The 26,094-nt window shown below is 40.9% G+C and overlaps 2 protein-coding genes across 2 annotated transcripts; both read left to right on the forward strand.

Annotated features, from left to right (window-relative positions):
- Positions 1–637: 637 nt before the first annotated feature.
- On the forward strand, positions 638–3,731 carry LOC311040491 (C-X-C chemokine receptor type 2-like). Its single transcript, XM_084050805.1, has 2 exons — positions 638–676; positions 1,613–3,731. Exon 2 carries the CDS (start codon positions 1,615–1,617, stop codon positions 2,695–2,697), a length of 1,083 nt encoding a protein of 360 aa, XP_083906931.1. The 5' UTR covers positions 638–676; positions 1,613–1,614; the 3' UTR covers positions 2,698–3,731.
- A 6,284-nt stretch (positions 3,732–10,015) lies between these two features.
- slc19a1 (solute carrier family 19 member 1) lies at positions 10,016–25,677 on the forward strand. The gene is made up of 6 exons (XM_084051260.1): positions 10,016–10,066; positions 12,009–12,694; positions 15,634–16,423; positions 19,797–19,989; positions 20,677–20,818; positions 21,622–25,677. The coding sequence occupies exons 2-6, from the start codon at positions 12,386–12,388 to the stop codon at positions 21,811–21,813; spliced, it is 1,626 nt and encodes a 541-aa protein (XP_083907386.1). The 5' UTR covers positions 10,016–10,066; positions 12,009–12,385; the 3' UTR covers positions 21,814–25,677.
- Positions 25,678–26,094: the final 417 nt, after the last annotated feature.

Consider the following 26,094-nt stretch of genomic DNA (forward strand, 5'->3'; position numbering starts at 1 on the left):
TTGAACCTTTGCATAAGACTGCATGGTCGTCAAAGCTCATGTAGGCCTATGCCACCTAGGCTCATGCAATCAACTGTACTGTGGGCCCATGTAGACTACTGTAGACTACTGTTGTACTGTTGGCCCATGCGGCTTACTGTACTGTTGTACCTTAGGCCCAATGCAACCTACTATACTGTAGGTCCAGATGTGACCCAATACATGCATTCATCATCAAGGGAAAACTGTTTTAAAAAGCTTTACCTTCTACATAAAGCAGATCAATCATAAAAATAATGTATTAACAGTATATCTCTTTGCTTGTGCTGTAGCTGTCACAAGTGACAACTGCTTCTCAGGCTATAGCATATCAGAAAATATATATATTTAAAATTCACTCATATATGTGCATGCCACATTTTGTGATTTTGATCAAATTAACATAAATTAAATTATAAAATGTCTCAAGCTTCTGAGATGATCAATATTGAAGAGTAGGAGTCTAGGAGATTGATATTGACACATTTGGTGGAGAAACTTGATGACGCATGTGTAGATGGAGTGAGATTGGGGAAGTAAAATTGTGGCAATGATGTTTATGCTTAAAACGATGCCTACAAAATCCAGCCCATTTGAATAGCATCCCTCTCCACGTGAAGACTCTTCTCGTCTCAAATCCAACGTTACCCCATAAAAGGTTAGTCACCAAATCATTGTTCATTGTAAGCTTTTAGAATTGGAATTTATATGCAAAGAATAATTGTTGGGATAATAGAATTTTTTTTAAAACACAAGAATGATATTCAAGGCTACTGTATTTGATATATGCTGCTATTTGAGACTGAGGACCTCGGTCGTTATTACACACTGATAATTGATATTTACATTTTTTTTTTAAATGTAACTGCAATTTGTGAGAAGCTTACTCATTCACTCATTTACATTTACACCTGTACATTTGTGATGTGACAATAAAGTGAAGTTGATCTGTAAAATGAACAAACAATGAAAACACACACAAAATACTATGAAATAGGACAAAAATCGAAACAAATCTATAAAAATGTGTTTAACCACTTAAACAGTACAGTATATCATCGTTGTCGGGCAGAAACCTTGTATCTATCAGCATATTTCATTTTGCGTACATTAATGCTATTTGTTATTTTATACTTTGTCGTATGAAAGTAATGGAAATAGCTGATCTACAGCTCACAACAATGTTGTGATGCGTTGAGCTTGTAGATCTAGATTTTTGCTATTTTTGCCTATAAAGACATGCAGAAAATATGCCAGGTTAAAAGTGGTTAAGTCTGTCTGTAGGTTTTAAAAATATTTAACCAACGAAAAGTATTACGTTTGTGACTAAATAACCACGTTTTTCAGATTTCCTGAAAAGTTGCGGTTTTGGATATAATAGGTATGAATGTTTGCCCCAGAATAGGGGTACTATACGGTTCATGTGATTAAAGAAGCAATTTAAAAGTGTTTGCTAGCTCAACATCCTTAGGCAGGTTGTTCCAAAGTCTATTTGCCCACATGGCAAAAGGAACATTAGCATATTCTTGGGGGGGCTTTTGATTTGATGTTATGTCAATATAACCGTAATCGTATACCTCTCTTCTGTCCCCAGCCATGACGTCCCTCACCATTACCTTCGACGAGGATTTTGATTTATATGGACCAAATGACACCGCCTATAACCACCCCAACTTCACTCTAGACCTTGGGACTTTAAGCTGTGAGGCCAAAGCAGTGAGTTCTGTAGCAACTATGGCCCTGTTTGTGGTCCTCATCTGTATCTTCCTTTTAGCCATACCAGGAAATTTAATAGTGGCATTGGTGATTGGCTCCAATCGTCAGTCTCTGACCCCATCAGATGTGTACCTGTTTCACCTGACAGTGGCAGATGGTCTGCTGGCTCTAACGCTGCCATTTTGGGCCACGGCATCGCTTCAGAGCTGGATCTTTGGAGACTTCCTTTGCAAGTTCCTCAGCGTCGTCATGGAAGCAAATTTCTACACCAGCATCCTCTTCCTGGTTTGCATTAGCATCGATCGCTACCTGGTCATTGTGCATGCCGCAGAGTTTGGAAAGGATCGCCATTGGATTTGCAGTCGGGTGGCCTGTGCAGTGGTATGGGTATTTGGTTGCACACTGGCACTTCCAGCACTTTTTAACGATGCTTTTAAACCGGACAAGCACTCAGATAAGCTTATCTGTGCTGAACACTTTGACTTCGGCAACGCCACATCCTGGAGACTTGCGACTCGGTGGCTTCGCCACATCCTGGGCTTCTTCATCCCGCTGGTTGTCATGGTGACGTGCTACGGCATAACCATTGCACGGCTGCTGCACACGCGTGGCTTCCACAAACACCGTGCAATGAGGGTGATAGTGGCCGTGGTGATTGCATTCTTGGTATGCTGGACGCCATACCACTTGACTGTGATCACGGACACGCTCCTGAATGCGCGCCTGGTGCCGTTCACCTGCTCTACGAGGAACTCTGTTGACTTGGCTCTGTTCGTAAGCCACAGCCTGGCCCTGTTTCACAGCTGCATCAACCCTGTGTTGTATGCCTTCGTTGGAGAGAAGTTCAGGAAGAAACTAAAGTTGTTTATTCAGAGGACACGCAGAACAGAGAGGCTCTCTGGAGGATCCAGGTATAGCAGGTCTACGTCACAGACCTCTGAGGGCAAAGGGGCGATCTTCTGAAACTACTGCTCTAGCCCTGTGGTTCTCAAAGTGGGGTCCAGGGACCCATTTGGAACCCCCTTGAGGTGGTTCCAAATCGATCCTTACAGGTCTGTAACACTGAGAGTGTACAAATTGAACACTCTCAGAGTTATGGGGGTTGTTGAAAATAAAACGTTTGAGGACCATTGGTCTAACCCCAACACCTGTGACCTGTTGGACATTTTCACAAGTCTTCTCGACTGGTTCCACTTTCGCAGCTGCAGGAGCGAAACAATTTAAATTCCCAATTCTTAATCATAGCAAAACCTAAATGTATTCTCGGACCTCCAGCACAAATAGGATTGTATTATAAAAAAGGGAACAAAGTATTAACTTTACATCTTTGTTCTATTTTTTTCCAATTAAATTCAATTCAAATTGCACCATCACTTGATGGTGCAAGATAATTGGTATAACATGGCTGAAAAAGTTGAAAGTGAACACTTGAAAATGTGCCACGACTCACTTTTGTCCCCAACAAATCAATTTTCTCACTACCTTACTATTGATGACCTTTCACTACTCACCAGGAGTCATGGTTAAGACCCCCATCTTCTTTGGTCTTTTCTTTTCTTTTCTTTTCTTTTCTTTTCTTTTCTTTTCTTTTCTTTTCTTTTCTTTTCTTTTCTTCTCTTTTCTTTTCTTTTCTCTCTGCCACTTGGGTGTATTGCTGCCACCTATGGGTTTATGTTTTGTGATTGGGACTATCAGCATTCAACCAGAGTAAAGCTTACTTTATTTAATTCAATGGCTTAAATTCACAAATTAGGCTTAATTGGTCATTCTCAAAATAAACCTACAATTTTGGCCTTCAAAAGAAATAGCCTATATGTAGTTATACAAAATATTATAATTGATGCGACTTCAAATACATAAATAAAATACATATTTATGCTTTATCTGCTGGATATTGTTATCCATAACATACATTTTGAATACATTTATTTTGATGTGATATGTAGTGTTACTGTCATGTTCTACACTATCAGGCCACACCTTTTCCCCTCTTTGTTTCCAGCTAATGTTTTGTACAGTTGTGTGTGTTGTACAATTTCAATAAAATGCTAGTGATACTAAGCCATTAAACACAACACTTTGAAAATGTCTGACTTATTATTCATATTCATATTCATATTCATATTCATATTCATATTATTATTGAGATTATGATGATGATGATTATTATTATTGTAAGTATTGTAAGTAGGCTATTCCAAGGGCCTGTAGCAAGACTTAATGCATGGAAGGAAATTAAAAGACATATTACACGTATTTATTAATAACAGATTATAATAGATAGATAGATGGATAGATCTAACATAACTTTTGATTGATTATAAATATATTTTTGTGACTACAATGGTTTGATCTTGATTTTAACCATTTAGCTTCTTTTCTTTGACTGTTTATATTTGAACAGATCACACTACTAACACCTTGCCAAGTTGCCTCACCTTTTTCATGCACGTGACTGTTAATAAATTGAATGATGGACAAAGGGGGAGTGGGAAGGAATGGGATATAGACTCTAGGATAATACTGCCACCTAGCGACTATCTTTATGTTAGGCTTGGTTTGCATTAGTCTAGCCTAGATGATTTATGTATTTATTCATTTCAATGTAGACTAGTGACGAGTGAATGGGATTGTGTCACGATTCATGAAGGCTCATATTAATTGGAGAAGAACTGATGTTCTCTCAACTATCAAGCGCTGAATAATTGCAAAAAGTCCAGTTTCAAGTACTGTATATAATCAGTGGTGGAAAAAGTACTTACATTTTTTGTCACTTAAGTAAAAGTATCAATAGTGCAATGTAGAAATACTCTGTAAGTAAAAGTCTGGAATTCAAAATGGACTTGAGTAAAAGTGCAAAACTATTGGTATCAAAATGTACAAAAGTAAAAGTACTCATCATGCAGAATGTCTAATTTCACAAGTTTTTTCAACTGTATAAAGTCTTTGAAAATAGCAGATCTACAAGCTCACAATGCATCTCATTTGCGATGCATTGTGAGCTTGTAGATTGGCTATTTTCAAATGGCCGAAATATATATAGGCTGAAGTGGGTAATGTATGTTTTGTTATAATAATTCAAATCTACAAAGTAACTAAAGTTTTCAAATCATTGTAGTGGACTAAAACTATAATATTTGCCTCTGAGATGTAGTGGAGTAGAAGTAAAAGTACTGAATTTGAGTAAATGTACTTAGTTACTTCACACCACACTGTATAATTCACAGCTGGACACTGCATGACTGGATAGAGCCTCATACAGCTTTGAGCTTTTCAGCATACAATTGATATGCTACACTGCTGCTGAATGTGCTGACACTACATGACCTAAAACTAAACAGCTTGTTGTATGTGTTCCACTACTGTGGTTCTCAAGCCTTTTCATATCAAGGACCCCCAAATTGACACTTATTAGCCCGCAGACCCCAATTTGAAAAGATATGCCAGGGACCCCCATAAGAGAAGATGTTTACGGCTCTAGCAGTGATTCTCACCCATTTTAATTTCAAGGACCCCCAGTTTGACATGCATTAGGCTTTGGACCCCCATTTACCCCACTTTATATTGTAAAATCAATGTTAATTTAACTCTGAGAGTGTACAAATGGAACCAAATGGATCCATTAGGGTCCATTTGTACACTCTCTGAGTTACAACAGACCCATAAGGGTCCATTTGGTTCCCATCATTTCTCTATCATTTAGCTAGGGACCCCCTGGAACTCCCTCAAGGACTGGGGGTCCCCGGACCCCACTTAGAGAACCACTGGTCTATTAGACTTGATGAAATTTAGATTTTAGACTGCAGTAGCCTACAACCAGAGTGGATTAAAAGGTTGGAGTAAGTGCTATGAACCTCCTGAAGTCAACCAAGAACAGGGCAACAGGAACAGGGGTAAGGTCGAGAATTACTGTAGCCTACCAGTACAGTACCAGCTTTGAAATTGAAATTCACTGCACTGACATGATTAGGCATTCATTGATTGGACTGAGTTTCACTTCATTGCATTTACATTTGCGTAACACTGATTACACATTGAACTTGACTATCATTACAGTGTTTCATTGATGTGTTTTAGCAAATATCAAATATCTATTCAACAATCTAGTTTGGATTCGTACAACTTGTACGAATCCAAGTGAGTGCAGTTACAAAGACTAGAAGTTCGGCCGGCTGCGCCGGCCTCACATCTAGCGCCCACGCCCACGTAGCGTCCACGCCCACGTAGCGCCCACGCCCACGTAGCGCCCACGCCCACGTAGAGACCACTTGGCAGCGCCGATCACTGGCGTAGCGTCATGAGGGCTAGTGGGGCCATGGCCCGGTCAGTGAAGATTTGCCAGGAAAATGAATTCTGCTCCGACAACAATAGACACAGCCGCCGGCCGCCAGTGACGTTACTGAAGTGATACATTGGCTGGCCCATTCACACCTTTTACAAAGCTAAAGCTGCCTACTCCTGCCTATCAATGGTCCAAGTGTGACCTGTAAAGTAGCCTATCGTAGTCTGTAGGAGACATAAGCATGTCCTAAGAGGAGTCCAAAAGAGAATGGATCCTGGGAGTCATGAATTAAATTACAGAGGTGAGTAAATAACTACATGTGCTCAAGTACTGCACTTTTCTGGATATCTATCTATCTATCTATGTATCTATCTATCTATCTGTCTATCTCTCTATCTCTATCTCTATCTATCTCTCTCTCTATATATATATACATATATAAATGGCGAAATGGCTGGGGGAAAATGGGCAATATATTGTTATTTAATATTGTTATTTTATTATGATTATTAATAAGTTATGATGATTAATTATATCATATGATTATAATATGTGATTAAGATATATGATCTTATAATATTCATGGGGCATGTGTAATCATTATCTAATAATCAAATAATAATACAATGAATCATCATACATCTTTTTGGTGGCGGGTGTTATACGGAAATGTGTGACCCTGTATAATCTGGTCAAAATGGCGGCCGTTTGTGTGTTTTTGCAACGCGCGTGTGTGCGCGCGTACACACACACACACACACACACACACACACACACACACACACACACACACACACACACACACACACACACACAAGGAATGTGTGTGGAGATGGCGGCTGTTTTTGTGTGTTTGCACAACAGTGCATGTGGACACACGAATGGTGAGTTGGATGCGTCTTTTAATAAGCAGAAGACGCACAGTACTGCACACACACACACACACACACACACACACACACACACACACACACACACACAAGCGCGTTGAAGTAATTGCCGTGTGCGCGCGCACACACACACACACCTACAAACGGAGACGGCGTGTATTGAAATGGGGGCAGATTCGCTGCGATCAAGCCAACGATGCGGGAGATTAGCTATCCACAGACGGACGGACAGGGGGTAAAACATACTCTGGCGCCATGCCTTTCGGCCTGGCGGAGACAATTAAAAAGCTAAAGTAAAGGAAAAGACCATTACTGCAACAGAAGTAGTCAACAAACTATCTCTAACTATATAAATGGCGAGCGACTTCCGCACCCTAGGTGCGACACCCCACAGCTCTGTTATCGAATAAACAACGCACCGCCAGACCACATGTCGCCAACTGACTCGCCACGGCGGCCGCGCTGAATTTACGCGTCGCGTAGGGGACATCTCATTGCTCACTACACCTTTTCCACCGCGCAACATAATTAATTCTACTCACCAAATGTCGGACAAAACGGAAGGGGAGCCAGCTTCGTACCGTTTACCGTGCACACCACCGACACCGCACGGCGACGGGTTTCGCCGAAACAACACGAGCGGCCGCCATTGCACTCTGCCCATGTCCTCCACAACAGCACACACACAGCTCCTTTGCTTCAACCCCCCCCCCCCCCTTCTTACGTACCTCCTTTGTTCCACCCAGGCCGTTACTTTCACTTCACTCATGTCTCGATCACAATATGTCCGTCCTTCACGTGCCATGTTCATCCCAAACACAAAAACAAACAGCCATGGCCACAGCACAGCACGCTGCCCAGGGTAATCTGGTAAACAAACCTGCCTAGGTTCATGACACCACAGGACTCGACAGTGATGTCATCATTATGCAACCCGGAAGTACAAATACCAAGGATAGGTCAGTGATGTCAGTCGGGTTGCCAAGTTTGCTGCCAGGTTTTAAAAAACAAGCGACAGAAACAAGCAAACCGTGCATGAAAAAAAAAAAATGCCGAAGGGGTCCGCCATGTTCCAGGGGGGTCCCCGGGGGTCCCAACACTCAGAGGGGTCGGCGGACCACCAGGGGGTCCGCGGACCACCAAAGTAACAATCACTATTAACATTTTTTCCAATTTTTTTTTTTTTTTGTTTTTTTCCCTTTTGGACACTTTTACTCCGGCGATTTGGGTACCCCAATATACACGCACCCACGCTGGGCCCCGTGCGCGGCTGGGGTTGAGGGGGGCGTAGCCCCCCGAAACTCTAGTACTATAAAACATTGGGCACATTGTCAAATAATATAAGAAAGAGGCAAACAGCTTGAAAATAGCCGATCTGCAAGCTCACAACGCCTCTCAACGTGAGGGTTGTGAGCTTGTAGATCTGCTATTTTCGCAATGTTGACTTGTGGAACGGAGTCAAACAAAATTGGGGGGGTCCCCAGTTCAAATATGATGAGGGGGGGGGGGGCCGGGGGATAGCCACTGCCCTAGTCGGACCGAAATTATCTGAAATTACAACATAATGCAGCCTAAACGTGCGTTGCACGGGGCGGTCCTGCCATTACGTTACATACCACAACATACATCATCTGCAATGGACTGACGGAGCAGCAATAATAACATTCACCACACGAATATTGTTGGCAAAGTGATTGCACAGCCGCTGCAGGTATGACAACCACGTTAGCGTTAGCTACATGGCAACTATCACAGCGCCCTGTCCGTCGTCGCTGCGACTGACTTATGGCTAGAGCCATAGATATATGTGAACACTACAGCAAGCTCTCTGCGATGCCATTGTCTGGAAACTGCTCTTAGCGTGACAGGACCAATGAGAGTGAGCGCTTTCGTTGTTGCTAAGATACGGTGCATGGCACACGGCGTCTCTACCCCATAGCTTGTAGATCTCTCACACATGATTGGCGTAGGCTGCGTTGCCAGGTCTGACTTTGTGTCTAAGCAATGGTCGGCTTTTTTTTGCGCGCCTTTGGGCTCGTTCGCATAGTGCGCACGGCAGCGTTTGTTTAGCGTACGTCAGCGCGACGTGGCAACGGACGTGGCAACGTGAAAGGGTGATCACTTGTGGATTTGCAAGGCAACAACACGTAGACGCGCAAGGCGTTGTTAGCTTGTAGATCTGTTGTGTCGTTCTTTGTGCTGTGTGGGGGAGGTGCGCTGTTGGGGCTCGGCAACGAAGGTGCATGATGATTGGCTGGTAAAAAGAAACACCCGGACGTGAATTTTGAGGTGGCGAAGTGATTTGCATAAGTATTGGAGCATAATGCGTTTGATATTAATTGTACATCCTGCAAGTACAGTGATGGGATGCGAAGCAGCTGGTTTGACAGGCAGAATATTGAGGAATTTTGGGGGAAAATGTGGAGTTAGTTGGGCCATGTGTCTGCTTGGCCATTGAGGTCATACACTCGTGTACACTCCATGTCTGTGGCTGCCAATTATGGTAGCAAGATATCATACACGTAACTTAGCTCAAAATGTCCAACAGAGGGCGCCAGTGGGAAAAGTACGGCATCGTTTTTCACCTCTACTATACATGCCATAAACACCCTACATATCCCAGAATGCAACGTCGTAGAGCACTGCTGCTGCTCTCTGTGCCATGGTTGCCATGTCGACGTATTATAAGCGATTTTAGGCTTCTTTTTCTGTAAAGTTGCTTGTAGATATATTGGTTGCTTATTTTGGGCTTGTTTCCTAATGTGTTTTAAAACCAGTGGTTCTCAAACATTTTCAAGTGAAGGACCCCCAAATATTTATTTGTCCGCAGACCCCCCCCCCCCCCCCCCCCATTTGAAATTATTTTGTGCCAGGGACCCCATTTGAAATGGTTCAAAAGTATTTAAAATAAATGTCACATTTTCTTCAAGATTTTTTTTGAAAGTGACGCGTTGTGAACTTGTAGATATAGCTTGTAGATATAGCCAATAGCAAGTAGCCAATGCACAAGTGCGAAGGACTCGCTTCTTTTGGGCTTGTTTTCATAGACACGGTTGCTTATTTGTCTCGCAGAACCTGGCAACACTGCTCCCTTTGCCCCGTCTGAATGGGTTGAAGGCACTGCATGTCTGCAGCAACGCTGTTATAGTGCTCCTCCGAGGTAGGATCAAACTTCATTCCTTGCTCTTTTTGTTAAGCAATATCAAAACAATGCGAGCTCACTGTGGCATCATGCTGCAATCTAGCCTGTTCCCCACGACTATACGTTTTAGTGAAGGCACTTAAACTGTGAAAATGCTGCTTTAGTTTGACTACAAACTCGATCATCTGACATGTGTTAGCTTACTAGCTTTGTCAATAACTAGTCTTGTTTTGTACCTGGATCACAAGGCTGCACTTGTTTTGTTCTTGATCATGTTTTTGATCTTCTTGTATTTAATCCTGCTTAATATTGTGGTGTTTTTTTTTGTTTATCTCTTTTTTTATGTATAGAACTTTAGGTTGCATTTGATGTCATGAAAGTTAATTATTAATTATTGTTATATTATTATTATTATTATTATTATTATTGTGATCCAGCTGCAGAGTTAAGGGAAGAGGCTGTTGTCAACATGGCAACAATGTAAAACACCTGATCGGTTCTTTGTTTTGCATGCCGACCTAATGTGTCAGTCAGTATGCTACAGTAAAACACACGTGCCGAACATAGCTGGTGCCAACTTGGTTACCAAACAGTGACGGAAGAGTTACTTAAGTAAAAGTATCAATACTGCAATGTAGAAATAGTCTGTTACAAGTAAAAGTCCTGTATTCAAAATGTACTTGAATAAAAGTACAAAAGTATTGGTATCAAAATATACTTAAAGTAACAACATTTAAAAGTACTCATTATGCAGACTGTGTCATTTCACAATAAAATCTTTGAGCCTGCAGATCTGCTATTTTCAAAATGGCCTAAAGTTTTCAAATAATTGTAGTGGAGTAAATGTATAATATGTGCCTCTGAGATGTAGTGGGGTAGAAGTAAAAGTACAGACATTGGAAATACTATTTCAGTTTATTCTGTTTATTTGACAGAGACATGGTACTTTTCTTTCTTTATTATTATTCTTTTTTTTTTTACATAACAATAGAAACTTGTATATAATATTATGTAGCTTAGACCTCATTTTCATCTGCAGTCCCTGGGTGGGGGGTACAACAACAAGATAACAGAACAAGCCAACTGTAATAATACAGTACATTATGATGCAAGATGTTACAATAAAGAACTTTACCCTCTCATGTGAACAGGAGAGGAACATATGGTAAATGCATATATGAAATCAATTACAGCCTTGAGGTAATATCGAGTTTGATTTTCCTTAATCCATGATTTCACATGAGACTCAAGTTGAGTTACTGTAAAAGGTTACTGTATTTTTTGATGTACTCTATGATGGGAATTCCAAAGAGAGATTGCTTTATATGAAAAGGTGGGTTGTCCAAATTTAGTGTGAATTAGTGCGATGTTTGAATATTTTGCTAACTCCTTTGTGGTCAACACGCCTCCTTGTACATTTTTGAATGTTATGAATGAGTCAATTTAGTGGTGCATGCATATTCATTTAAGCTCCTTAGATGGGGTCAACATTTATTTCAGTTTAATGGAAGGATGTGTCACCTTCTTCTCAGTCAAAGTTGGGAATAGAGGGTTGCATTTCATGACAGGCATACACAACACTGTAAAGCAGTGCGACTGTGTTCTTTCAGTGTGACATACTAAAGACTTGCAGAGGTGAGATCCGCTCTGTGAACTGCTTCCTGTCTTGAACTTGAACTTCAAGGTTATTGTCACATAAGTTTACAGGTGTAAAAGAAAGAGGGACATTTACTGTCTGTATAAGCGCAACTATTTGCAGTTGCAAATTATAGTAAATTATAGTTATAATCTAAAACATGTGTATATACACATACAGTACGTACAGAAGTGATGAGAGAGCTAGAGCTAAATGCTATAGTGGCATGTGGGAGACTTAAGTGTCAAAACAGAACATAGAGCAGAGTTCCCATGTTGGCCATCATATGACTGACTAATCGACATCTTTTGTTTTCTTTTACAGGGTCACAGTGACATGAGAGTGACCCCCACCAGCTGATGGCTAGCTTGCTTTCAATCATTGTTGTCACGGTGTGGAATGGAGCAAAGGTCAACAGCCCTCTCCCTTACATGTAAAAGCTGCATGTAGCAGTTTAACTTCCCTTTCATGGCATTGTGACATGATCCATTATCACCCTGCCTCCATATTAACAGTGCATGACACAGTCATGGCATCAGACATGAGCAAAGGGTAGAGAGATTGAACCAAGCCCAAACCTTTTCCTTGTGATCAATTAATACACTTCCATCCGAGAGCCAGCAAACCCAGAGTCCCCGAACAGAACGTCACATGTTAAACTGTCAGCGCAAAGGGACTTGAAACAAACGTAGCCGACAGCAATGGCGGAGGACGAGACCCCAGAGAGCGGGGACAGGCCAGGGGACGAGGAGGCGAGGGAGACGGCTCCGAAGGAGCTTACGCATGTGGACCTGGGAGGAGAGCGAGACGGAGACCCAGAGTCCGCCGCCGTCGCTTCGGGGGAGGAGGCCACATCTCCCCCGATGGAGGAAGAAGCCAAGAATCGCCGGACGTCACACTGGACGGTGGTGTTCCTGTGCTTCTACGGGTTCATGGCGTCCATCAAGCCCGGGGAGCCCTTCATAACGCCAAACCTGCTCAGTCCAGAGAAGAACTTCACCACAGAGGAGGTCAGTGATGTAACCAAATGGTAGAGCGTGTATGTAACTCTCAACGTGGGGTCTGGTGACCCCCCCAGGGCGCTTTTAAAAGAGCCTATTCCAGGGGTTACCCAGCTAAATGATTGATCGTTAGGAAACAAATGGACACAGGTCTGTAAATCTGATGTTATGGGTCCATTTGGTACCATTTGTACAAATTCAGAGTTGAATTAACACCAAGAAGTTTGCAGTGTACAGTAGATGGGTATCAAACGAGAGCCCATGGCCTAATGCATATCAAACTGGAGGTCCTTGAAATCAATTCCAGCTTTTCTTTTTCCTATCCAAATATAATCCAGATTTATAGACTGTGAGCTCTTGGCTTTTTTTATGGTGGTTTGTCCACACACACACACACACACACACACACACACACACACACATACACATACACATACACACACACACACACACCGAACTATGCTCATCTGTGCCCAAAAGCAGAGCATGAATGTAAACTTTGCCCTTCTCTGATGTAACCAAAGAGCCAGTGCGGATGCATTTCTCACTGATCAAGTCAAATACTACTGTACGGTACTGTACCCTGTACATTGCCCAAGTCAAGGTACATGCCAGCCCCCACCCTCCTCACACATGCTTGCCATGCATGCATGGACACGCATTTTCGTCTTAAACGTTCCACTAGATAATGTTACTGCTGCATGCTTTACAGCAGCATGTACTATAAGCTGCTCTAAAGAATTGGTTTTCAACCTTTTCAGAGCTCTGGAGCAGTAGCATATTTAGAACAATCCTCAAGGATTGCAACAATATATACTACTTAGTTAGGATGTACTGTAAGAACAGTTTTTATATTTAGCATTAATTATCCTAAAGCTGGATGTATACTTAATTGCTCAGAAAATTGCAGATCTACAAGCTCTCAATGCATCGTTAGTGCCACCGTGTGCAACTAAGTACATTAAAGCTGCACTATGTGACTTCCCTCTTCTGCACAGATTTGAACTCGGTTTCCTGCGCAAGTGCTGAAAGTTTTACGATTGAGCTAATAGAGCCGGTCTGCTTGCTCAGGGGATAAATTGAATCTTGACCATCAGGTCAAGATTGGTGTCAGATCCTGTGTCTAGGTGAGATATGACCTTTGACACAACCTAAATGTCTCAATAGAAGAGCAGGGAGACGAAATACAACCACCCCAATTGTATAAGTTATATTGTATTAACATACTCTACCATACAGATTGGACAAAATTCTATTTTATTCATTAAAAAAAGTTACATAGTGCCGTTATTGTTTCATTTCAAGCTTTTCTTTTTCTCATTCTACACTTATTAGTTAAAAATTCTTCTTAAAGAACTTTCAGTGACATTCTCTTATTATCACAATGATTATTAATGACTACATTTTTCTGCATGTATATGATGTATGATTATTTTTGGTGACGTGTGTGTGTGTGGCGCAGCAGTGCACCTATTACCCCGAAGACTTAATGAATGAGCATGCAGAGCTGTGTGTGGTGAAAGTTCACATTCCTACAAAGTGATCAAGTGAAGGTATTAAAAGATTTGTCAGTGTTACACTCAAAGGCAAGATGTTGCGTAAGAACATGAAGAATAAATATGCTGTAATATTTTTGGTTAGTATTTAGGTCCAGCATGAAATGTCACTTTAAAGTGTTTTTTCATGCAATGTGAATAACTACATTAAAACATACTTTCAAATGAGTAACTACACAGAACTGAGCTTTTGAGGCTGTTAAAGTATTATTATTATTACCAAACAGCAACTTTGCAGACATATACGATCACACTCACATCCAAGGTGCTGCTGGGTTGACAAGTTTGGTAGAACAGAAATAGAAGGCCCACAATACACACTATAAAACATTCCACAAATTCCTTTACAACGGGCAGGAAATGCAAGGTAATTATGGGTTGCGTCTTTGTTCTATATGTGGAAAAAAAATCTGAAGGTTATGAAGCAAGAGTCTGCGGTTTCCATGACAACAGGTGTAGTGCAGGAAGTCAGGAGACTGAAACGTTGGCAGTGAGAGGTATTACCCATTAAGACCTGGGGCCCATTCCACAAATGCCTTCCAAATCAGTAGTTCTCAAACTTTTTCGTGCCAAGGACCCCCAAAAGTGATATTCATTTGGCCGTGGACCCCCATCTGATTATTTTTTTGTGCCAGGGACCCCAGAAGAGAAGATTTGTGAAAAATATTTTTAAAAAATGGCAAGCTGTGAGCTTGTACATCTGCTATTTTTGAGAACGACTGTTCCAAATCCTAAGTGTTTTCTGATAAACTGATGTTGCTATAGCTAATATATAAAATTACACAGATTTTTCCCAGTTTTAATGGGTTCCAAAGTTGACGGAGGTGTGCAGGATAATTTTTTTCATGTTTCTATGACTTCAATTAAAAGCCTAAAATCGAGGTATCCGTCTCTGACCACAATGATTTTACGTGATTATGAATTCATAATCACTTATTGATTATGAATAAATATGATTACATAAAAATACATTGAATTCACATTATGCAGCAGGCTACAGCAGGAACTGATGTACTCTGTATTATAGACAATAAAATGATACACAACATTCAATTTCAAGAAGTGACATTACCTAAACCAGTAGACTGTCTGAACTCAAGTTCCACCATAATGACTGTGCCTGAAGCAATACTTTAAACCCTATAGTGTCAAAGATGACATTGTCCAGCCCATCTAACCCAGATGTTGCTGCAAACAATGCAGAATATGACATCATATAAATCGTGACAATCAAATGTTGTTACCTGGCTCCTGAACCAGCAGTATAATAATCACCTTTTGTAGAAATTGGTTATCAGTTCAGGATGCTTTCAGCTGGTCAGTGAATAATGAACTAGTGGTGTAAGCATCCTTTTTTTTCTAATTCCCTTGCAATGCTCTTGTGTTTATCAGGTAACCAACGAGATCAGCCCAGTGCTGTCGTACTCCTACATGGCTGTGCAGGTTCCCATCTTCCTGCTGACAGACTACCTACGCTACAAGCCAGTCCTGATCATCCAGAGCCTCAGTCAGGTGGCCGTGTGGCTCCTGCTGCTCCTGGGCTCCAGCATGCTGGAGATGCAGTTCATGGAGTTCTTCTATGGCATCACCATGGCGTCCCGCGTGGCCTACTCCTCCTACATCTTCTCCCTGGTCAAGCCGGAGCTCTACCAGCGCGCGGCCGGATATTCTCGCTCCGCCCTCCTCATCGGGGCATTCAGCAGCGCGGTGCTCGGCCAGCTGTGCATGTCGCTGGGGAACGTGCGCCACACCACGCTGAGTGCCGTGTCGCTGGGCTTCGTCAGCTTCGGCCTGTTCCTCTCCCTCTGCCTGCCTTGGCCCAAGCGCTCCTTGTTCTTCAACCGGAAGCACCGTCGGGAGGTGGCGGCGAAGGCCAGCAAGGCAGAACTAGACAAAATGAAGCCCGGCGATGACGGGCTGTCGCCTGTGATCTCCTCGCCCACCTCCCTGTGTTCCAGCGCCTCCTGGGGGAGAGACTCGGTCCTGGTTCAGATGCTGGGGGAGGTAAAGCATGTGGTGAAGAGTCCGCGACTGAGGCTCTGGTGCCTGTGGTGGATTTTCAACTCGACGGGCTACTACCTGGTGCTGTTCTACGTCCACATCCTGTGGAACAAGGTCTACCCGGCCACCGAGAACAAGCATGTCTACAACGGAGGGGTGGAGGCTGCCTCCACGCTGCTTGGTGAGATGTCCTTCCTGTCCAGAGAATTATATGAGATGTTCGACTTAAAAAATGGCTGGTGCAGCGACTGTCAATATATTCCATATTTGCCCTAATTTCTCTCAGCTCTGCACATCACATAACAGTGGTTAAAATGTTTGAGAAAGATTAAGCATTTAAAACCAAAATATGTTTTATTTTGCCTATTTAATTACTGCTGACTGTGAAGCCAGCTGTTGTGTCAAAGAAGACACGCCTACTTATTGACTGTTGTTGGTCCGCAGCCATAACCAGGACTTGGTATAACATTGCAGTAGATTTAAACTCATAAGGATCTAGTATACTTGCAAGCTGCAGACTAGTGAGTTGCGTATTAGTTTAACATTCTTTTGAAATCTGTGTTAATTGCCAATTAACTCTCAGTGCCACACAACGAGATATCCCAAGTTTTTTCTGAATGCCCTCAGTGCCAAGAACGAAAAATCCCGATTTTTTTGTTTTGGGGGGGGAATGTTCATAACCCAAGATATCATTATCTGAAGATTTGCAGCTCCATCCACTCCTTGTTTAACTAATAACTGAAAAAGGCTGTATCTCGCTTCCTAAGCACTTTTTTTTTACTTAAAAAAAAATTGCTGGCACAGTATGAACATATTTTTGTATTTCATTGGCACTGATTCAGATTCAGATTCAGACGACTTTATTTATCCCCGGGGGGCAATTCAGTTTCTACAGATCTCACCATGACATGACATACGTAGAGCAACAGTAAAAACACGAAACAGAGAACGCTCAGATTGATCGACCTAATACATTGTACATTGTTCCTTGTGTTAAGAGTAGAGCAGCAATGCATAGAAAAAGACATAGATATATGTATTCAAAAACACACAGTAGAAAAAAGTACATAAGATGCGTATACATAGTGCAGGTTTTTAAATAGTTGCATACTGTCGTTGAGGTATACACACATAAATAAATGAAAAAGCACTTCAGTTATTTATCAGCATTTAGCAGCCGAATGGCTGACGGAATAAAGGACTTGGAGTAGCGGTTTGTACTGCAGATAGAAGCTCTGTATCGCCGTCCTGACGGCATGAGGAAGAAGTTAGAGGACAGGATGTGGTCAGGTTGGTCTATAAGACCTTTTGCCTTCTGGACCACTCTCCTCTTCCAGAGAGTGTTCAGGTTTTGCTTGACTCCAGTGATTTTGGAGCAGACTTTGACGATGTTATTGAGGCAGTTTCTGTCCTTCACAGACAAACCGTTAAACCAGCATATAAAGGAAAAGGTTATAAGACTCTCAATATAGGACCTGTAGACAGTGCACAGGATGGTTTTTGACACTTTAAAGGAGTTAATTCTCCTAAGTAGATATATTTTCTGTTGGCCCCGCTTAGTGAGAGACTCAATGTTTTCTCAATGTTTCTGAGAGAGTTAAGGTAGGCTAAGGTAGACAGAAAGCCATCTGCACTGACTGTACACAGTGTATAGCACAGTGAGTCTCACTCATCTGAAGTGACTAGGTCAGGTCTTCAGATGGCAGGTGAACTGTACTTTAAACAGCTGTAAAGTCTTAAAGATTATGTTGGCCAGCCCATCTAACACAGATGTTGCTTGCAAACACTGCAGAATGTGATGTCATAAAAACAGGCCATTTTTAACTCTGTGATAAACCGGGGACACTTTTTCTTTCAGGAGGGAGGGCTATCCACTTGAAACCACAGGCTATCAGTATTAGTTAGTAACATTGTAATCTCTCAAGAACAGATCCATCGCTGTGCTTGGATCTGTCCGTAGCCGTGTTGACAACCCGTGCACATTGGCGTGGCGTGGGTGTGCCTTCAGATCAGTTAGCAGGCCGCGCTTTACCCAATCAAATGTAGTGGCCGGGATTTACATGTGTGCTGCTCAATTCCCATTGGAAACAAACCGAAACTCATTTAACAATAGCGTCCTCCGAGCAGACAAAACCACGGAAAGTTAGTAACAATTTAACTTGCTCTTTCATCATAGAAACAAGTGGTCTTATAACCAAAACGATCCATGTTCTTTGGGAGAAATTGTGTTAGTGTTCCGTGGAGAAATATTGTTAGTGGGAATGAAAACATAGTCGCACCACCGGAAGTGGAAGGCTGAAGGCAGACCAAAGCCCCGGTTTCCCTGAGCACGGGTCGTACGTACAGCTCCGCCCAGAGCCAAATTAATGAAAGTAAAAAACAGCAGAGGGCGCTGTTTTTCCTTTTTATTTGACGATGGGTTCCCAGATTGGTAACATTGTGATGAGGAGTAAACAAGCTTACTTTCAGGAGGTTACTATTCCCTGTTTGGATGTGTTAAGAGTTTAACTCATAATTTGCAGGTTCTTTAACAAATTTTCTGCCAATAACGCATATATGCGTTTTTAAATTTGACCCAAAGACCAAGGAGATATCATTTTTCGAAGATCTACTTCCTTGTTAACTTAAAACTTAAAAATTCTGTATCTCGGCTCCTGAGTACTTTTTTAATTTCAATGAGAAATCTCTGGCAGACAACTGCAAAAAATCTGAAATAACTCAGGCAGGTTAAGTGTTAAATTGGCAAAAGTTTGCATTAAGCTTCCAAAATAAGACATTCCCCCTTTGAAAAACTGATACTCTTTCAGAATTGACCACACGTAAGAAATGAGGAGGCATTGACAATGTGGACACAGGTTATTCATTCACATGTAATCATTTCAATTAAATGAATGAACCACTTAAGCCCCATTTTCACTTATTGCTGTACGGTGAAAATATCTGATCTACAAGCTCATAACACATTTCAAAGTGAGCTTGTAGATCTATCTATCTCTATCTACACTTGTACTTTACTGACAGATGCTTTCTCAGGTCAGTTTTGAAAGAAGCCAGTGATTACGTCGTTTTGGTATTCAACTAGATTAGACAGGGGGCCAAAATTGTTAATTGAGTTGAGGTCGGGGGCCGCAGGCCTATGTCAACAAAGAATTTAGCAAATGTTCATGGTTAACTGTTTAACCCAACGGTTAAATGGTTAATATTTTTTTTTTTTTGGTGCAAATGCACTTTTCCCCCGAACCTTAAGTGAGGCAGATGCACAGCCACAAATTAGTGTGATAGGCCCCGCATATCACCCTTGTTAATACTTAATTAGTATGTATTTGGGTGCAAAATATACCAAAACAACCAACCATCCAATAAAAATAATAATAATAATAATAAAAATAAAAAAATATATTTTTTAATATTTATTTTTACATGGGTACCTAATGGAATGTGCTCCAGGGGCCACAAGAAAGCCCACGGGCTGCCAGTGGAATATCTTTGTCATTCCTCATTATGGTGGCAGAGGCTGTTCTCCCATTCCCTGACCAGCGTGTGTCTCTCGACAGGTGCGATTTCATCTTTCGCTGCAGGCTATGTGAAGATCCGGTGGAACATCTGGTCGGAGCTGCTCATCTGCGTCATCACGGGCCTGCAGGCTGGCCTGCTGCTTCTCATGGGCTCCACAGGCGACATCTGGGTCTGCTATGTGTCCTACGCGCTGTTCAGAGGCTTCTACCAGTTCCTGGTGCCTATTGCAATGTAAGTGTGTAGGGCTGTCAAGATCATGACATTTTACTTGACAATTAATGGTCACATAGATAGTTGTGATTAAAGATTTATTTGTGTTTTTGGCATTGAACAAATAACAAATTGGGAGCAGATTTGTAAATTGCCTTTAATCTACAAAAAAAGCGTCATGCTAACCATGGAGGAAGTGATGACAAGGAATCTTGATAGCCCACTTAATGTATATACTGTAGAAGGCTTCAAGATAATGTAATTGGAAACACTGGATACTAAACAGAAGTGGGAACTAGAAATGATATATGTGGAAATAATCATGCCTTAATCATCACTAATTGACCAGCAGCCCTACACGGAGAGTTCAAATGGAAAACTAAAATGTCTTTTGGACCCTTAAACAACACCCCAGAACATTGCTGGAGAGAATGCAGGAAGATTGGTGATCATACCCACGTATTTTTGGATTGTCCCAAATTAGATACATTTTGGAGTGACATTCAAGGGGAGAACAAAAAATGGGAGTTTGAGTTGACATACCTTTTAGAGCCAGCATTCTTCATACTTGGTGGGATGAGTCTACATGTACTCTGTAGAAAAAATGAATGCATTATACAGTTACAAATACAGTACACTGACAGTGACAATACTGAAATATACAGCTTGCATAAAATGTAATTAAAATCGTATACAATTTGTACTTAGCTTCCAGATAGCTTCGTCTCTCACCAAGGAGTTGTGTGCCTTGGTGTTTGGGATCAACACCTTCTTGGGGACCATCCTGAAGTCCATCATCACCCTCATCGTTGTTGACAAGCGGGGTCTGGCACTGGATGTTCACACCCAGGTAACAAAATAGTACTAATTTAACCTCTTCCTGTTGTCCCTATTTTGGGAATGTCATTATAAAAGTTTTTTTTTTAAATGGCATGTTTACAATCTGTGAGCTTATAGATTTGAAATTTTAAAAATACTTTATACATTTTAAAAAATGCTTTAAGATAGGGATTATGTGGTAAAAAAGTATCTGCTGATGCAACCCCTTCCCGCACCAGCATTTCTCATTCCTTGAGATATTGCCAATTATGCCGTTTTGAACCTTGACCTTGATTGTGACCTTGAGCTTTTTAACACAAGTTAATGCTTTCTTTGGGGCGGCCTACTGATCTTTCCCATAAAGTTAAAGAAAATCCACCTATCCCTTCTCAACCTTGATTGTGATTATGAACTTTTCAGCTCAACACTTAATCATCTCTTCAGGGCAACCTAAATATCTTTCCCACACAGTTCCATGAAAATCTGGCCATTTGTTTTGTAGTTATTTTCACAGACACACAGTGGGTAAATAAGTAAGTGGCAATGTACTGTACAGTGAGGGAGTCAATGGAATATAAACTGTACTGGTATGTAGGTCTGAAAAAGGTAATGAAAATGTTGTAAAAAAAAAACTAACAATTGGAAAATCTGTTTTTTACATATTTTATTTAGTTATGCAATTGTGTTATAAAGAAAGAAAGCAAGCAATATAATTTTAGATCAAATGCTGGAAGTTAAGCTAGATGCTACTGTACACATTATTAGAATGCAGTATTATTATTGCTTATACTGGGCTAACACCATTTTAATTTGTATATTCTTTTTCTTTTATAGTTCCTGGTCTACTTTGTTTATTTTGCCGTGCTCACCGTCATATACCTGGTTTGTGCCGTTGTGGTGATTGTCCGGCACTACAGAAACCAACCCAAAGGAGCAGGTGACCAGGCCACACCCACAGAGCTTAGTCCCGTGCCAATCAATTCTGAGGCAGAACCACTTTCTAACGGACAAAGCACCAAGGATTGACCCTAACAATAGTACTGTGCCTTAACTCCTTTTCTAACCAGCTGCTTACTGTATGTGAACTGTGATTTCTGTCAACAAGGGAACATGTTCCCATCATGCAACCCTCTGTAGATGGAGTGGTTTTCTCTGTTAACAGTGCCTAAATCATTTTATACAGTACTTGAGTGCCTTATCTGGTACCTATTTTTAAAGTGTCCTCTTCCTACACAATTGAATTCGGACCAGGATGTTTTTTTCCTCAACTAAATAGCTCTCCAAGTTAATTTATTAGGATGGAATTGTTTGCCAAGTACTTTTCTAATGCAAAGAACCTTCAATCCAAAGTTTGTTCACATTGGATTGTAAAAAAAAAAGGTTATTTTTCAGTTCCTCTAAAACCTTCCCACCAAAATCAGTTTGAAGTCACTGAAAACGTACTGGGCCCTATTTAAACAATCTATTGCACATTATCTAAATCGAATGGCGCAAGTTTGGCCTGTCCTACTCCACTGTTGCTAGTTAAACAGTGCATAATCTGGGCGTAAAGTAAGGCCTAAGGCGCAAAGGGGTTATTTATACTACAAGTTTACAAGTCTGATCTTCAAGTCTTGCCAATAATATGTCTACTTTTGAAGAAATTGCGTTTCTTGTCTGAACTGTGCAGCAATATCTACATAATACAACATGTTAAATCCACAAAGCTACTAAAATATGGGCATTGACCATAAAATCTCACTTTTTGCTGCATCATTCGACTGATTTTGCTAGTACCGGTCACAAATGTAGAGGATCCAGTTTGGGAGACCGTTTAGTGGGTAGAGACTGAGGCTTTCTGATAATCAGACTTCAATCAGAGTTCACCTCCTGGCCCCGGTCTATGTATCGAAGTGTCCCTGAGCAAGACACTTAAGCCCTAACTGCCCCCCTCAGCGCTCATCATAACCATCTGAGCAGCTATCAGTTGGGTAAAGCTGAAAACTGAAATTTCCCCCACAGGACTAATGAGGTAATAATGTGGAACCAATTTTCTAGCCGGTATTGAGCATTTTTGTAAGAGACTGTACCTTTTTTATTTTTGTGTAACAAACTTGTAGTCATCTCTTAATGAAGAGAGGGACCAGTATGACATGGTTGTGGGAAATGTATTCTTCCAGTGGCAGTGGGTTGCCATTTTGTTTTCTTTTTAGAGGTTCATGGTTGCTGTGCCAATTGGTATTGGTTTAAGTATGGTGCATTACCCATACTAGGGCCCAATATAAGTACATTGCAGCAGTGGTTCTCAACCTTTTTCATTTCAAGGACCCCCAGTTTGATATACGTTAGGCCACATACCCCCCATTTGATTTTTATCTCTGGGACCCAAATCTATTCTACACTGTACAATTCTCAGTTTTCATTTAACTGTGACATTATTACAGTGGGTTACAGGACCATAAGGGTCCATTTGGATCCTAACTATCAATCATTAATTGGGGAACCCCTCAAGGACCCTTTGGGGTGCCTGGACTCCACATTGAGAGCTGCGCTACAGTACCACCCTCCCATTGCTTTTGTTCAATGGTGTGTCACAAGCTAATGACAACTCGGTCACCCTTTGAAAGTGGGTCAGGACACAATACGTTACCAGCAGTGTTACCAACCTGAAACGAGCTGTGTGCAAAACTGCATGGAAAAATCATAACGATCATGAACTTTGACAATATATACTGTTCTAGGCTGTGTATGGGGCAGTGGATAAACCATATACAGTAGGACTTTGTTTAGCAAAATGATGATTCAGCAGATAATCTATTTGGGGGACTGATTTTATTGTTTTTATATACTGTACATCCCTTAAGACTTGTTTTTAATGTTGTTGTAGATTGTGTGCACTGTGATGTTGTCTATTAGAAAGAGCCCCTTGGCTCACTGAATCAGCATCTGACTTTTCATAGGAAATATCTTTATCACAAGTGTTGCCTTTACATTAGCTTGGATTCAGTAAGTAACATTTACACATTGCCAAAATCCTGCATACACAGTTAAATCTTCAGTGTTAATTTAACTCTGAGAGTGTATGTAGCCAAATGTTTGAAGGAACTTAACTGTCAGAAAGAGAAGAATAACTGTTAATGCCAACACATGTCTACTGCTGTGAATGTCAGAAAACAATGCCTAGTCATGTAGATACAAATGGATAAATGAACACTGAGGATTTTATTGTGTATTATTGCAGGGTAATGGGTTGTAAACTGCACAATATGTCAGTAAACTACTGTATGAGGAAGGAAACAACAGTTGTTTTTTATCACAAAAGTATATTCATATGATGATGATTATAAATTGTGATATGTGCCCCTATATCAGTTAAATCAACACAGACACTGCCTATACACTGGATGTTACCTGAAGTTGTTCCATTTTGCTCCTACTTTATACTCTGAGTATATGGCATAGGAACAAAATGGCTGCCACATGAATACTGTATGGTCAATGTATGTATGCTCCATTAAGAATCAAATTACCTATTCTTACTGCCTACTCATGGAAATGCTCTAAACATAGAACACATGACTTTAAAAGTAGTAAATACATACAGTAACCAGATGTAATGAATACATAACCAGCCAACAGGGAGGGAACATCTGACAGGGCCTTACAGTGATAAAATAACGCCACCCTTTACATTTTCTTTGAATTGCATGTAGCTGTGTCAATGTACAGTTACGGAGAAAAACGGGTGGAGTTATTCGTACCTACTGTAGGCAGTGGTGGAAAAAGTACTCAAATCCTTTACTTAAGTAAAAGTATCAATACTGCAATATAGAAATACTCTGTTACAAGTCCAGAATTCTAAAGTTTTCAAATAATTGTAGTGGAGTAAAAGTACAATATTTGCCTCTGAGATGTAGTGGAATAGAAGTAAAGGTTTAGGAAATTGGAAATACTCAAGTAAAGTACAAATACCTCAAAATTGCACTGAAGTACAGTACTTAAGTAAATGTATTTAGTTACTTTCCACCACTGACTAGGTCACTCGCAGAGGATTGAATGACATTGTTACTTGATACAATAAGAACATCTCCCTAAAGCTGCATTTTGGGATATTTTTGAAGGCCTGAACATAATATGCACTGTAGAAGAAGGGTACTTTGAGACATGACACTACCGCCTAATGTGAACGAACGTGCAGCTGTCCATGTTGTTCTGACCCCCCCCCCCCCTCCTTTCTAAAACATGGCAAATTCCAACACCACTCTTGTGCATAATTTATGCGCTGTTGAAAATTGTAGATCTATAAGCTTACAATGCGTTGTATAAGCTTGTAGATCAGCTCATTTCGTCGCGGGACACTCATGTGACCAAGTATAAGTCAGGCTTTAAGATCCTCGTGGGGCTGAATTTTCAAACATCCAATAACTTCTGAAACGTGCTGATGAATGAAATTACTTGAATGACAAGTGTGGGAGCATGGAAAAGTTATTGAATTGAAAAATGTATTTTTACTTAGGCCTACAGTGGCCGATACAGGAATTTCACCATGTATTGTGTATGTATCTGATTATTATTTTCTTATCTTAAAGAAGCACTTCACTCATTGCCTGCCTATTCCAAGCTAATGGAAACCACAGCCTTTCTCTTCCTGGAAAGTTATGATGCTGAAATATAAGCCATTGTTCAACTGTTTCATTTTTCTTTTTTATTACTTTGGATGATGTCTGTGGAAGGCAGATTTCTGAATTGTCCACAGCCCACCTCTGAGACACAGTGAATGGACATAAATGGTGCCATCTTAAGATGAGGTTGAAAATGGGTGAAGTTCTTTTTTTAAATAATAGCTGTAAAATAAACGCTGTGAATGTTGTTCAATGCTGTAAAACATAAACACTGAAAATGGATGTAAACTTTAATCAGATGTGTATTTTTTATTCACAAATAAATAGTGGATGAAAGCTTTTTGGGGGGTTGCTTTACTGTACATACTACCGTACTTGTGTTGCGGCACATTCCTCTTTGCTGTCCTGTCAGACTATACAATCCTTTCTACAAAAACAAACAAAAACACATGATTCATTCCACAATCTGCAACATACAATTACACTATTAAGTGTCTTGTGTGCAAAGTTGATATTTTGGGCTGAGAGTGATAATGGAAATATTGTACGGTCACACAAATGGTTAGGGATCACCATCCAGGGCCCCTAAAAAATGTCTAATAAGATAAGGGATAAGGTGCCGTGCAAGATGGGGCCCTCAGTCTTTCAGCTGAGAATTTCCATCGTCACATCCCAGGCCATCTGCAGTTAAACCAAATGCTAGAAT

The sequence above is a fragment of the Gymnoscopelus microlampas genome (genome assembly GCF_963454915.1).
Source record: "Gymnoscopelus microlampas genome assembly, chromosome: 24".
NCBI classification, from domain to species: Eukaryota; Metazoa; Chordata; class Actinopteri; order Myctophiformes; family Myctophidae; genus Gymnoscopelus; species Gymnoscopelus microlampas.